We start from the raw sequence: 13730 nt of genomic DNA, 5'->3' as shown, positions 1-13730 counted from the left end.
CTTTTGAGGATCGCTGGATGTTTGCTGGCCAGTTGAGGGCTGCAAAACCCGGTGTGGGAAGACCAGACCCTGCCAGCGAGCAGCTCAAAACACAAACAGCCAGGAGCCCAGGGGCGAGGTGCCAGCTGCGGCAGATGCCAACCAGCTCCCACCACAGGAATGTGCTCACCGAGGCATGGAAATCAAAAAACATTAGGGGAAAGAACTTCCTTTTATTCAACATTTGCGCCTGGAGAAATGGAGCTGAGAAGCAGACACCTTTCCCCCAGTAGCGCTGCCCTGCTGCCACCCTACCGCAGGACCAAAAATAACCCGGCATCCACCTAACCTCAGCTGCAGGCGCTGGGCTGGCGGGAGCCCTTGGGGTAGGGACAGCTTCCCACCTTGCTCCAGCATCATGGTAGCTACATCACGGCATCTTCACGAAGAGGCTATGGGTCTTACCCCTGTCCGCAGCCTGCCTGCTCCAGCCACGGCACACACATCCCTGCAGGGAGACCATCCCTGTCCCGAAAAATCTGCAGTCTCAGTAGCAAAGAGATAAAGGGTAGAAGAAAGGGAAATTTATCCTCAGGGGAAGAAAGATGAGAAGATGGTTTGAGGTTTGGGCAGTATAACCTCTGAAAAGGGTCTTGTTCCAGAAATACACGTGGGTGGGATGTATTTATGGATGAAGTTTGCAAGGCCCTCACCAGCTTTTTGCTCCGATCTGACCCACACTGGCAGAAATCGCTGCAGAAGCGGTAAGCTGTTAGCGGGTATTTTTTGCAAGAGGATGGGAAAACCAAGTATCAGACATCAGCTGGACTTGGGGAGGGAACACAGATACACTGCCCAGCTTCAGGGTTCAGCAGAAACAGGCTGGATTTTAAATCTCACCCATCAGTTGCTTTTGCGCAGTATAGCTGGTACACAACTGCAGGAATTGTTCATCAAATAATTACAAAAGACTAAGGTGGTTGAACCTGCTCAGAGAAAAAGAATAAATCAATCAGTGGATAGAAGACGATGCTTTAGAGGAATTTTTTTCTATTCCAATCATTCACCCAGTTCCCTGTCTGAGCTTTATGAGCAGCACACACTTAAGGGGCACTGTCAGTCCTGATCAACCTGAAGAGACAAAGGAGTAAAACACAGAGGGTTCTTCCGTCTACCTTCTCTTTTGCTGTCTCAAAGGTCCTGTCTGAGACGCTCGAAGAGCTACTCCAGAGATCAAAGCACGCGCATGACCGTTGCAGCGCCTACTGAATCAGGCACAAGCAAAAATACCATTGTTTTGATATAAGAGTTTTAAGTCCTACAGTAACTACAGGAGTGAGTCCTGCAGGAGGTCCTTCCAGCAGGAGCCTGGAGCTCCTACGGTCAGAGCATCTCTCCGGAGATGAGGCAGGAGAAGCACTTGGTGCTGAGGCGAGTGGCAAGGCCCCAGCTGCTTGACAGCAGGACGTTGAACCTCAGGGCTGACCAACACTGGAAGCCTGACACGGCCTGGTTTGCACCGAGGGCCCACGTTACACCATCATTTGGCCAACCCCACCTGCCCCACAGGCTCCCCGGAACCTACATTCCCACCCCAGAAGCCCCTTTTCTCCCCCAAATTAGTCATGCAATGAAAACACCGTTCAGACTGACAGCTGCTGAGCGGAGCGCGGGCTGCCAGGCAGTTTGCATAACATCGTCCGGAGCACGCTCGGCGGCGCTGGCTAATTCCTCATTGCAACAATGGAAAAACCCAGAAATCTCGGTGAATAAGCCAGTCTGTGTCCTAAGTCAGCCCTTGGATTTCCTCCCTTTCTTGAGCCCGTCTCGCCTCTGCAAAAGCTCCGCTGGGGCTCTGCAGCCAGCCTCAGGAGCAGAAATCTCAACAAGCTCACAGTTATGTGCTGGGCTCTCAGCTGTTTGCTGCGGCCAGGAACTGGCTGGAAATCAGTTCAAAATGTTCCACTTCCAAACCCCACCCCACAACCCCTGGATCTCTCTCTTCACACTCACAGAAGCAGGCGCTGGGGCTTTAACCGCTTTGCTTTAGCCTTCTCTATCGGGAGAACAAAGGACATCCCATGCCGTTAATTCACCTTTCCCACTGCCACCCCAAGACAGGAGCCAAGGCAGACCCTAGTCCCAGCTCCAGCAGCGATTTCCTCACTCGGCTACCTCACCGTCCCTTTACTGCTGCCCACAGCTTTGTCTCCAGAGCTGCAGGCATTGCCATCCACCTCATCTGAGCCAGGCACGCAGCAGGGCACCATTGTCCAACATTTCATATCCACCAGCCCATGCCCCGCTGCTTCCCCAGAGCCCCACGTGCCACCGCCCCAGCTCTTCTTGGAAGGCAACAGCCACTGCTCCCCAGTGCCGTGGGCTGAGAAAAAAACCCCTCGCACAGGTCTCCTGACCATGACCATGCATGCGTCACACTCAGCCGCTCGTAGGAAAAGACGCAGCAGAAATTAAGCCTGTCTTTGCTCTCCCTTTCTTGGCCAACTCTTAGGTGCAGTCTAGATCTGGAAGTCTTCAAAAAAATTTTACATCGCAAGAGCAACTACAGCACCATTGGCCTTTGGCATGACCCCGTATCGCTCCTATCTTCTCCCACCCCTCCTCAGGCAAACTCCTTTGAAATCAGCAAGACAAGACCCCCCCAAAAAACTTCCTCTGATAACAGGACAAGGTGCTTCTCCCCAAACCAGCTGAGGCTAAATACAGCCCCGGAGCCTGCTGAAAGCTTCAGCACGAGGTGGCTGCGGAGCAGAGCAGCGCTCCCTGCCATGCCGTTGAACCAAAACAGGTTGTTTTTCCCCCCACTGACGAATCTGGGCCCCGCTTGGCTCAGCAGGGACCAGAGAAGTTCCCCACAGAGCAGGTCTGCGTTTGTTCTTCCTGACCATTTGCCTCCCTGTTGCAGAGAGGAAAACTACCTCAGCACAGTCGCTTCGGCAGCGGGGCCAGGCAGGACCACGGACACTCCTCTGCCTGGTGCCAAGGGGTTAAGCTCACAGTGAGTTCCCAAAGCCAGTTGCTTCCAACTGGCTGCTGCCTGCGGTTTGTGGGAAGGGATTTTGCTTTTTAATAACATTATAAATAGGGCTGTGTTCAGCATGCTGCAAACCCAGTTTCTCTCTCTCCCACCCATCTCCCTCCTCCTCCTCCTGCTGCTTCTCTTCCCACCACACTAATTCCAGATCTGACCATGAATCGGTCAGGCTTCTTCCTCAGTGTCCTCAGCCTACTGGCATGTCTCGCCTCCATCACGCAGGCATGTCCCCCGAGCTGCCACTGTCACGGTGGAGACCTGCAGCACGTCATCTGCGACAACGCGGGGTTGCAGAAGATCCCCAAGGTGCCTGAGCAAACGCGGCTTCTCAACCTGCAAAAGAACAACTTCCAGGTCCTGCCAACCAACGGCTTCCGTGACATGAAGAAACTGGTGTCCCTGCACCTCCAGAGCTCACGGATCAAGGAGATCTCAACTGGAGCCTTCCGGGGGCTCAAGAGCCTGGTCTACCTCTATCTCACTGACAACCAGATCAGTGTCATAAAGCCAGGAGCCTTCGACGACCTCTCTGAGCTCACCTACCTGTACCTGGACCAGAACAAGATCCCAGACCTATCCAAAGGGCTCCTCTCTCCTCTTGTCAACCTCTTCATCCTGCACTTAGGCAGCAATAAAATCCGGGAGCTGAAACCGGGGGTCTTCAATGGGGCTAAAGACCTGCGCTGGCTCTACCTCTCTGACAACTCCCTCACCAACCTCCTGCCTGGGGCCCTGGAGGATGTCGAAAACCTCGCTGTCCTCCACCTGGACAAGAACCAGCTGAGCAGCTATCCTGTGAGCGCAATGAGTAAGCTGAGAGTGCTGGAGGAACTGAAGCTTTCTCATAACCCCATTGAGGTCATCCCCGACAATGCCTTCCAGTCCTTCGGGCGTTACCTGCAGACACTCAACCTGGACAACATGAAACTGAAGAAGGTGAGTCTCTTGCCATTTGTTCCAGATAAGAAACACAGGGCTTCTCCTTTACAAAGCCCTCGCTTTGCTGTCCCTCCCTTGCAGAGGAGAGGGGAGACGCAGCTCTGCGGGCTCCGCAGACGGCGAGGCACAGGCCGGCTAACACCCCTGCCATGGCCCAGACAAGGGATGAGAGAGAGTACTCCACCCTTCTGTTGAGTTATTTTATGCAAAACCAAATTGTCTGGAGCTGATCAAACTCCTTGGAAAGGCAGCACATGCCCTCCCAAGCTGGAGGTGACATCAGTCATTAAGAAAAGTATTTGGGGTGCTCCAGGACAATTGGCAACCTTCCATCATCCCAGACACAAGGCGTGGGACGAGAGGCGAGCGTCTGCCTCGTACTCAAGGGACTGAAGGGCACTGCCACCTTGCAGAGCTGACCTGCTCTACCTCCTTCGTTCAGCCTGGTACCTGTTGTAGGTTGGGAGGGGGGAGACTCCTCGGGAGGGGCTGTGAACAGCAGCGGTTTCTTACCCATGCCTTGCAGACAGGTAGGCATACGGACCTTCACTTTCACCCCCCTCCGTGCCTCCCAACTTTACACATCATAAAGAAAGGTTTGTTTATTGATGCTCTCTCAAAAGGAACTCTCGCAGCATCTTACAAAGGGGCCCTGTTCCCACTGGAGAGGAGGAGGGACATTCAGGTAGCCCGAATGGCAAAACAACCCCCTCCTTCCACCGGGAGAAAGCATGATCCATAGGCAGGAGCATCACACTCAGGGAATCACTTGCATTAGGACCTCCGAAGCGCCAGGCAGTGCAAGAATAGAAACGAGCACGGTGCAAGAGCAGCAGCACCCTGTTGCAGCCTGATGACCTAGGTGCACCCCACGGGGCTGGAAAGGGAGGGTGCTCCAGCCGGAGCAGAGCAGTTCTCCCTGGGATGATGCTTTGCCAGGAAGCCCAAAGACAAAGGGGCATCCAGGTAAGGCAGGCTAGGACTTCACGGAAAAGCAACACCCACCACATGCAGGAAGATGTGATGAAAAAGAGAATTCCTTAGCAACAAAGAGCAACTCGGAGTGTCTCACAAGGATGAACAGGTCACCTGAAAGCTACCAGGAATAGAACACATCAGAGTCTTCAAGGGGATCTAGAATCCCAAAACGTTCAAAAACTGGAATTACAGCTTGCCCAGGTGGAGAACAACACTACCTAAACCAGCTCGGTAGCACTCAGTCAGTATTTAAGTCCTTGTCCACTCCCAGCACTAACCTCTCCAGGAGGTTTACTTACTCAAGCAAACTCAACACTTGAAAACAATCCACTGACCTCTCTAGGCAAGACCTTAGACATGCTGTCACAGCACTTTGGTAGACTCAGTTTTAAGGCACTTTCACCACGTGCAAGTCAAAAATTATAGCTTACGTGTTGTACCGGCTGTAAAGACATGAGAGTCCCAAGTATTACATTGAAGAAATGAGACTAACCCATGATGCTGGGGTGCTCCAGGGAATTAAGTGTCCTTGGATTGGCCAAAAAGCAAGGGTTAATGATTCTAGCCAGCAAGAGACTTCATTCTTTTCAGTGACCACCCGTGGACAGGACCTTTAAAGGCTCTTCTGCAGCCAGATGCCTCCTTTCCTCCCCAACAGCCCAATAAGACACCAGTAAGATATGGGCTCAGCACTAACAGGGGTGGCTTCTGCAGCTTTAGGGCTTGCGTTCTTTTTCAGGGAAACAAAGCTCCCATCCCAGCTCAGAGTTTCCTCTTCAAGTCCTCAAAGGCCTCATATCCAAACAGCCCACGCATGAACTTTGCACTGCTAGGAGACATCCAATCGCAGAGGTCTCACGACCTAGGAAATCACCACTAAATACTTTAAATGCCACTGGCATCTTGACTGCAGCTCTTTCTCCTTCACAAAAATACTGTCCTTAGCTGTTCCCTGCATGGCTGCAAGATTTTTAAAGCCAATCAAGTGCAAAATCCTTCCACACAAACCTATCCCAGCCTATATTGCACTTGAGCAGAATGAGGAGAGCCCTTGGGCTGCTCTGCAGCTCCAGCACAGAGCTCCCCTTCCCCACCAGCACCACAGACCCACACCAGTCACCTGCAGGGCTGCGTCATACGGGCCAGGACCGACCACGTACATCAACGTGAAACCAGGCAACGCAGATCCTGGAAGCTTTACGTACGTCCCTCTCTGCGTATTTATTGCAAAATAAATTGCAGCAGCGATCCTCCATCTAAATAAGGGAAAAAATCACCCATTTCTTTACAAACGCATGCTCTGGCAGGCAACGCAGCAGCTGTTACCAGCAGATGCGAACTGTTCTCATGGGGCTGGGAGAGGAATGAGCAGCTGAGACAGTACACCACTGTCCAAACCAGAACGTGGCCAGTTTACCGCCCCGCTGCATGGCGTGCCAGCATCTCTCCGAGCAGCTCCACTATCAGCACAGTAAAACCTACCAAGGTCAGCTCAGTTTTGGACCACAGAGGCCAGCACCGCTGACTGGCCAACAGTTACAGGACTCTGGGAGTCTCTTAGCTAAGCTCTAATCCTATCCAACATTGCTTAATTTGGAAGATGACAAAAGTTCACAGCTTAAAATAGTGCATTTCCTCTGTCAAGCTTTTCAGCTTAGAGAGCTTGAACACACCCTGATGGTCCTGTCTGAAGCGCGAGCTTCTGGTCAGAAATGGGAGCACAGGTCCTTGACTGGGGGGGTTCTGGTAGACCTGGCGAGTCTCCTCTCCACCCTTTCGAGAAAGCTTCCCCCCCCCCGCTTTGAGAAGGGGAGAAATGGTTTGTCATAGCCAAGAGGAGCTTTGTGCTTTGTCAATGACCCCCTCTCCAATTCATCACTGCCAAGGAAGTTTGTGCTGAGGGGTTTGATTTCAAGAAGAAACTTTCCAACCTGAGTAACCGTGGGCTGAAAAAAGCCAGGGATGAGGCCTCAGGGAAGAGAGGAGAGGGCTGCAGAGCCGGGTCTACAGCCTCTCTCCTCTCTTTGGCAGCCTTTTTAAGGGAGGCTCTCCCTTAAAGCCTGCCTGTTAGTCGAAAAAAGACAAATCTTGCAGCATCCTTTGCAAACAACCCACTGGAAATGAGAAAAAACGGAGGAGGTTGAGGCGCTGGAAGCCTGCCTCTATTTCTACACTGCTCCGATGCCAAGTGTAACTTTCCACTTGGAGCCCCCGGGCACTGCCAAAGTCTACAGCCCCTTCAGACGCCACAAACACTCCCTCCTTCAGCCATTCCAGGACAGGCAAGGCAACAGGCGCTGGGAGGATTTCCAGCCTTGGAAAGGAATACACCCAGAAAATATCTTCATTTAGAATGGAGAAGTATGGCTCAAAAATAAAGAGGGCTGCCAGACTTCACTTTATTTAGGGATGTGGCTGCAAAGACAATCCCCCATGGATTTGGGACGTAGCTCTCTTCAGGCAGAAGACTCCATCACCCATGAGCCCACCAGCCTGACACCTCTCTTGGGTGCCCAGGGCTTCCAGCGAGCCCGGCCCCCCCCCCCCGCTCCTCTCCTCTTGCTCCCTCCATGCTTACACCACTATAAGCCTTGAACAGAGGCACTCAGGTTTGAAGTCCCCTTCCCTGGCTCAGTGTTCCTCACCGTAAACCTTTGTGCTTTAGTTTGCAGACAACGCGTTCGCCGGTGTGACCGTGCTGAAGACCGCTCACCTGGAGAACAACCGGCTCACCCAGCTGCCCCGCAACTTCCCCTTCGACAAAATGGAGACGCTGACGCTCTCCCGAAACGCCTGGCACTGCAACTGCCAGCTAGCACATCTGCGCAAGTACGGCACCACGTGCCCCTTCCCTCCCCTCCATTCCCTGGGGTCTCCTCGGATGTCCCCCCCCGAGCTATGCCGGGCAAGAGGAGGGTGCCGAAGGCTGCCCACGTGCTCAGCAGTTCTCTCCCCAGCCCCCTCCACTCGTGGTGCCAGCGATGTCCGTGGTGGTTTGTGCCTTTTTTAAGCTCCCCATCTTCTTTCTCCCCGCGTCCCAGGTGGCTGAAGGGCAATCGCACCCGTACCGATGAGACCTGCTCTACGCCCGCGCAGTACCGGGGGCAATCCATCAGAGACACCCCGGCCCTCCGCACCTGCAAGCTCCCCACCAAGAGGTCCAAGAAGGGAAGCCGCCATTAGACACGTAAGACGGTTCACTTTTAGTCAGACCTACAGCAAACCCTGATGCCGCCAAAGGTATAGGCACTTCTATCTCTGACGTCAGTGACATTAGGGTTTGGCTCGAAACGGCTCATCCATTCACCTGCCGATGCCTCTGCTCAGAGCTGCTCCATCTCCTGGCAATACTGGGCTCCACGGGCTCCCGGAGCAGAGAACGTGCCTGGAGCATCAGGGATAGTCACCCCTGTAAAACAAACATGGGGCTAAACACAGGCCTGGGGCAGCAAGTAGGGGTGAAACATGTAATTAAGTGTCAAAACAAGGGTGGACTTAGCCCACTCTTATCCTGAGCTGGGATCATACACGCTTTACTGTTCTAAATGATCAGAGATGCTCATCCTTTTGCCCTAGTAAAGGTCCTCCGGGTCTGGTCTGAAATCCAGGGCAGGACATTGCTGGGAAATCTGGCCCCAGGCTGCCCAGCCCATAGGAAAATAGACATCTTCCATAAGGAGCAGTTCTCGGTCGAGCACCTGCCTTTCAGCAACTGCAATTCCCACCCAAGACACTCTGGTATTTAAAAACAAGGGCTGATGCCTTCAAATGAGTGTCCCAGAAGAGGGAGGTTCAAGACAGCAAATATTCTTTGAATAAAGTGTTCTGGGCCAGAAGGTGATTCAGAGACAGGGCTGACTTTCCCTTGAGCAATGAGCTTGCTGACATCTACCAATCCAAACACCGACTGGGAAAACCTATCACACAAACACCTTCCGCAGCTGGAAACTACCAAGAGCATTAAATTCAGCGTGCGGAGTAGCAAAAAAGCCACAACTGTCATCATTCCATCCCAAGCGTTTTACTTTTCCTCATCCCAGGAGCTTGTACGGATTCCAAAGGGCTTTGGATGAGCCTGCAAGTTTCTAAGCTCTTGGGAAAGGGACCTTTGCTCATTTGTTAAGGAAAGTGCAGTGACCCTGCGCTGCACTGTACGAACGAGGGTTGTCACTGTGCCCCTTCATAACAGAAAGGGCGAGACAGAATTCTGAAGCCCAGCTACGGCCATTTGGTCCCCAGGTCACTAAGGGTATGCATAACAGGATGGAGAAAGTAAATTTATCACCAAAATGTCAGGGATGATGCCAGCGGCTCTGCGCCTTCCTAAAGCGGTTATTTCTCTTACAGTGCCAGAGGTTTTATGGATTAGAGATGGAAATACCAGTCGTTCCATATAGGGCGGGTAAAGTTCCGCTCTGAGGATGGAAAAACTTCAGTTTTCTAAACCACAATACTTAAATGTATTTTATTTACAGGTCTGGCCCTTCTTAACCTTCTTCTCTCCCTGCCTGAACTCAATTCCAGTTCACTCCTCCATGGTGAGAGTAAGAAAACCATGACAATAATACCTGGTTTTTCCATAGCACCTTCCATCCAACTCTCTCAAACAGGTTTACAAGTGTTAAATGAAACGGAAAACTATTTATTCCTGTCTCGCAGAAGACAAAGCTTGGTACTTTCAGGTGCCAGTGCCAGAATGCAGGCACACAAACCCACTCCAGCGCGGTGAGCATGATTTTAAGGAATATGAAGTACCTCCGACTTCATTACGCCACCTCTTGAGAGCCAGGCAGCTTTCTCAAGATGTCAGCTCTGGGGGTCTGTATTTCAAGGATGACCAGTGACTTGGGTCACTGACCACATTTCAGATGAAAAGCTGCTTGGAAGTTTCTAAAAATCTACCTGCCCTGGATTTTCAGAACCAGAGCACCAAAATAATTCACTATCCTTGAAAATTTCACTCTTGGGTTTCTTCCTTTATGAAGGAAGCGCCCACTGACCATCAGTGCTCTGGGTAAGATACTCAAGAGTCACGTAATGAGTTGACAGAAGAGGTCAGAGACAGGACTAACCCATCTCCTCTACTGTGGGAACTCATAATGGCTCCTTGACTCCTAACTCTTCACTTTCAAGCATGGGCTTCATTCGCTTACTGTAAGAATAAGCAGACAAATGCTAGATCTGCTTGAAAAATCCCCTTAAACATGTGGCCTTCTCTTTTTTTCCCCTAGCAGGCCCTGGTATGGCCTGTCCTGGTGACCGGTCACTTCAACCATCAGAAAACTACTGACTTCTGAGTCCTTCCTTAAGCTTCTCCTACCTGTCAGGAAACATTTCTGATATATCCGACCACCTCCAGCCTCCTCCGAATCCCCGCTTCTCTGCTGATCGCAGGATGGAATCCACCTTTTCAATCTTTTCCGACATCTATATATTTTAAAAGAGGCATTTTTAAAAACTAAACTATGCATGACCATACTAAGACAAGCTAACCTAGATCCTGCCGGTAAAACACAGTCATCTTTCCCAGAGGCAACATAACCCACGTCCCCGATCAACCAGTTGGTCGCTGTCTCTCCCTTCCCAGTGGAGTGGAAGCAAGCGGGAAGGTAGGAGCATCCCTCCCCCAGCTGCTTGATCAGGAAAATTGGTCTCAACCCATGCAAAGAGACTCCTCTGCCTTCCCACGGAGGGGGTCCCTGCAGGCCAGGGCTGAGGGGGATAGGTGAAGCAATGACCAAGAACCGGTGGCCCCGAGACCGAGCTGCCCTTTCACGCCAAAAGGCGGCAATCTCTCTAGGTTGGCCAGAAATCCTTTAAGTGAAGCAGTACCTGGGAAACCCCAAAACTGGAGCCATCTGAAGACTGGATTCCCTCCCACTCTGTGGGGTCTACTAAGATGCACGTACATCCGAGAGGAGAAGGCGTGCGCCGTGCAGCCTGGCTCGGGCACCCCTCCTCTTCTCTCTGCCCATACTCCCGAGGATCTAGCAGGACACCAGGATGACTGTGGTTTATTGTCACGGCTATTACAATACCACAGTTGCAACTTAACTGTGTTTTTTAATCCTAAAGAGTTATATAAATATATGTATATTTATTCCTCTGTAACTGAGTGTAAATGACCTTTAAGAGGATGAAAGCTCCTCTGTCTCCTATATAGAAATCAAATTGTATATTTTCTTATGTACATCTTCTGTATAAAGCTCTTGCTGCAAAGATGAATTCAACGAGTCTCCCTGTGTCTGTCTGAGGGCTGGGGGATCAGGAATAACACGAGACCAGTGGTACAAATATAGACTTAATCCTCTTTATCCTACGGGCAGAGCAACTGTTTGGGAGGGTTTTAGTCTTTCTCTCTCCCTACAAAGCAGGAACATGTGACACCTAATGAGTCCTGGGCACTTGTAGTATTGTCCGAGAATATTTTGCGAGGCCAAACTCAAGCCTACTATAAAAATAGGTAGCTGTCACCTGACAGAGTCCAGTCAATGGCACCAGGGCTGTCCCTGGTGTTTTCAGCTCAGCATTAAGAGCATCATATCCAGGAAAAAACCCTGGCTGCCTCTGAGACAGCTCCAGAACAGATGCCCTGGCCTCCCCTGATCCGCGGCAGAGCACACAGTCGTCCCTGTAAAACCCTGGTGCGGTCCAGGTCTGCCAACAATAACACGCCTAATCTGACTCCCAGCCCCGCGTGTTTATCCACCACAACAGTCTGCTTCCTCGGCGTTTGCAAGCAGCGTGGCACCGAAGTTATTTCCTTTAAAGTAAAACAGAAAAGTCCTTTTTTGGCTCAGCCATACGCTCACAGGCACACACACATGCAGATGGCAGGACCTGCCTACGAAAACGTGTCCCCCGGAGTGCCCCTGACCCCCTCCGCACGCAGGACACATGCTGATGCTCAGGCCAAAGGTGCAGGGACATGCGACGGAGCAGCAGCACGCGTGCTCCGACACGAGCTACCCTTCTGGCAACGCAAGCCTGGGGCTGCACGTGTGGATGGTGCCGTTCCCACGTTCAGACTCAAACACGTAGCAGGCAACAAGGTTTTATATCTGCGTGCAGGCCAGGATGGTGAAAGAAATCCGACAGCTCCGCAGCAAGATGAACACATGCACCCACCCACACCCATACAAACCAGGAACGCCTCTTCCATAATCATTCATCCTTGCAGCATGTACAACAGAAGGGTTTATAAAAGCTTTGAAACGCACCAGCAGAAGCTCAGTTTACGACACTGAATGCAAAGTCTTCTCTTCTTACAAAGCTTTCTCCCCAGACACCCCACCAGCAACCAGGCAGAATCCCCCTTCTTCCTCCCAGCCCCTCTACGTCGTCACTCGTCAGCCTGGCCTCGCACCCACGGTCCCATCGCGCCCGATCCCAGCAGCTCTGGCACTGCTGGGTACCGCTGCGGTGCAGAGATGCCCAAGCTCAGGGTCTCACCACAACCACCACCACTTGTAGCTCTAGTCACAGCAGCCACAACTCACCACGATCTCTGGCATGTGCATCTTGGTGATAATCATCTTCATGATCTCAGGGGGAACAGGAGAACCTCCAATGATTCCTGGAAGAAAGAGGAAAAGATGACCTTCTTGGAAACCATCTATTCCCAGGAGCCTCAGAAGGTTCTGCACTCCCAGATTTAAATGCTGGCAAGATCTTTGGGATACACTGGTTCCTGTCAAAATACTTTTCTATTTTTACGGATACAGGTCCTAGTTATTCTAGAAGAAAACGCTGCAGCAAGGCCAGTTTGCCTGAAAGAATTAAGGGTTGGCAGAGTTCGCTCGTTAGGAAAATAAACTATAGCACAAACCTGTAGTCCAAGCTGTAGTTCCCAAAAAGGGAAGATTCAGAGCAGAAAGAGGCACAGATTTTTAGCAGGACAAACACACCCATTGATCATCACCACCATAAACCCAAAAACCTCTCCTCCTGCCTTGCACAGAGCAGCCCTTTTGGGAAAGGGCAGATCACATTTTCACCTGTTCTGTCCTAGGATGACAGAGTAAAAGAGCAGGGTAATATATAGGCTTTGCTGGGGAACAAGATGAGACAGGATCATTTTTCACATAGCAGAGATGATTAGGTAATCTGCTTAAATGTTTCTTTATGCTCCAGCACCACCTTCTCTCTGTGCTGTTATTGCCTCAAAAGGGCTGGCGACCTCTCCATTTCGGCTCAGCTATTCCCGAGGCTGGCTGTGACAAGAGAGAAAGCTCCAGCACACGTTATCACACCCTCTCCAGGATTTAGATGAATGACTTCAAAAACAGGCAGGAAACTTGAGGTCAGAGAAATCACAGCGTGGCTCTGCTTTAGGGACTGCACCAGCCTAAAGCACACAAAGCATCTGCTGCCACACGGTGGTGGTTGGTGAGACGCGAGTCGAACAAAACCAGGCTTCCCAGCTCCCTGACCTAGCAGATAAAACAGAAAGGTCCTTCCCCAATCTGCTTCGAGATGCAAGAAATCCTAAAAATGCCTAATTCTTGAAGGAAACCCCACGGAAAGGAAACGTAGCATCAAATTAACAGTGAAACACAAGGGTTGTACAACTAAACTCTTCCCTCCCGTTGAGCGATTTGCTCACAAAGCTTAATACAGCCTCCCAGCAGGGAACCAGTAATATCCAGTTTCCTGGGATTCTTCCATTCGAGCTGTCAGACTTACCTCCCCGGAGACTCGACAGGTCGTAGGAGTCAAAGTCCGGCTGGGAGAGCATGTCTATATACATGGTTGGCGTGCCGATTACAAACGAGCATCT

At 51.4% G+C, this 13730-nt stretch overlaps 2 protein-coding genes across 7 annotated transcripts in view; one reads left to right on the top strand and one right to left on the bottom strand.

Annotated features, from left to right (window-relative positions):
* The window catches only part of ACSF2 (acyl-CoA synthetase family member 2), a 47153-nt gene that overhangs the window by 9149 nt on the left and 24274 nt on the right, over positions 1-13730 (bottom strand). For all 5 annotated transcript variants that reach the window (XM_049812087.1, XM_049812086.1, XM_049812088.1 and 2 more), the window contains 2 exons: positions 13637-13728; positions 12451-12527 (listed from right to left, as the gene is read on the bottom strand). In XM_049812087.1, coding sequence (XP_049668044.1) covers positions 12451-12527; positions 13637-13728 — 169 coding nt within the window. The remainder of the gene's footprint in view (positions 1-12450; positions 12528-13636; positions 13729-13730) is intronic.
* On the top strand, positions 3080-11170 carry CHAD (chondroadherin). Of its 2 annotated transcripts, none has more exons than XM_049812095.1 (4): positions 3080-3970; positions 7617-7780; positions 7993-8138; positions 10186-11170. In XM_049812095.1, exons 1-3 carry the CDS (start codon positions 3191-3193, stop codon positions 8132-8134), a joined length of 1086 nt encoding a protein of 361 aa, XP_049668052.1. In that variant the 5' UTR covers positions 3080-3190; the 3' UTR covers positions 8135-8138; positions 10186-11170. The 2 variants fall into 2 exon arrangements, with proteins under 2 accessions (XP_049668052.1, XP_049668051.1); XM_049812094.1 differs by having other exon boundaries at positions 10183-11170.

The sequence above is a fragment of the Accipiter gentilis genome, chromosome 10 (assembly GCF_929443795.1).
Source record: "Accipiter gentilis chromosome 10, bAccGen1.1, whole genome shotgun sequence".
Lineage (NCBI taxonomy): Eukaryota > Metazoa > Chordata > Aves > Accipitriformes > Accipitridae > Astur > Astur gentilis.
The sequence above is the reverse complement of the archived record's forward strand: the minus strand, read 5'-3'. Positions and strand labels throughout refer to the sequence as shown.

What these genes read in the sequence shown, in the direction of transcription:
- CHAD (XM_049812095.1), top strand. Translation starts at nt 3,191, where the DNA reads ATGAATCGGTCAGGCTTCTTCCTCAGTGTCCTCAGCCTACTGGCATGT. An exon ending in ACAACATGAAACTGAAGAAG is followed by an intron (nt 3,971 to 7,616) that starts GTGAGTCTCTTG and finishes TTTGTGCTTTAG; the next exon opens with TTTGCAGACAACGCGTTCGC. An exon ending in CAGCTAGCACATCTGCGCAA is followed by an intron (nt 7,781 to 7,992) that starts GTACGGCACCAC and finishes CCCGCGTCCCAG; the next exon opens with GTGGCTGAAGGGCAATCGCA.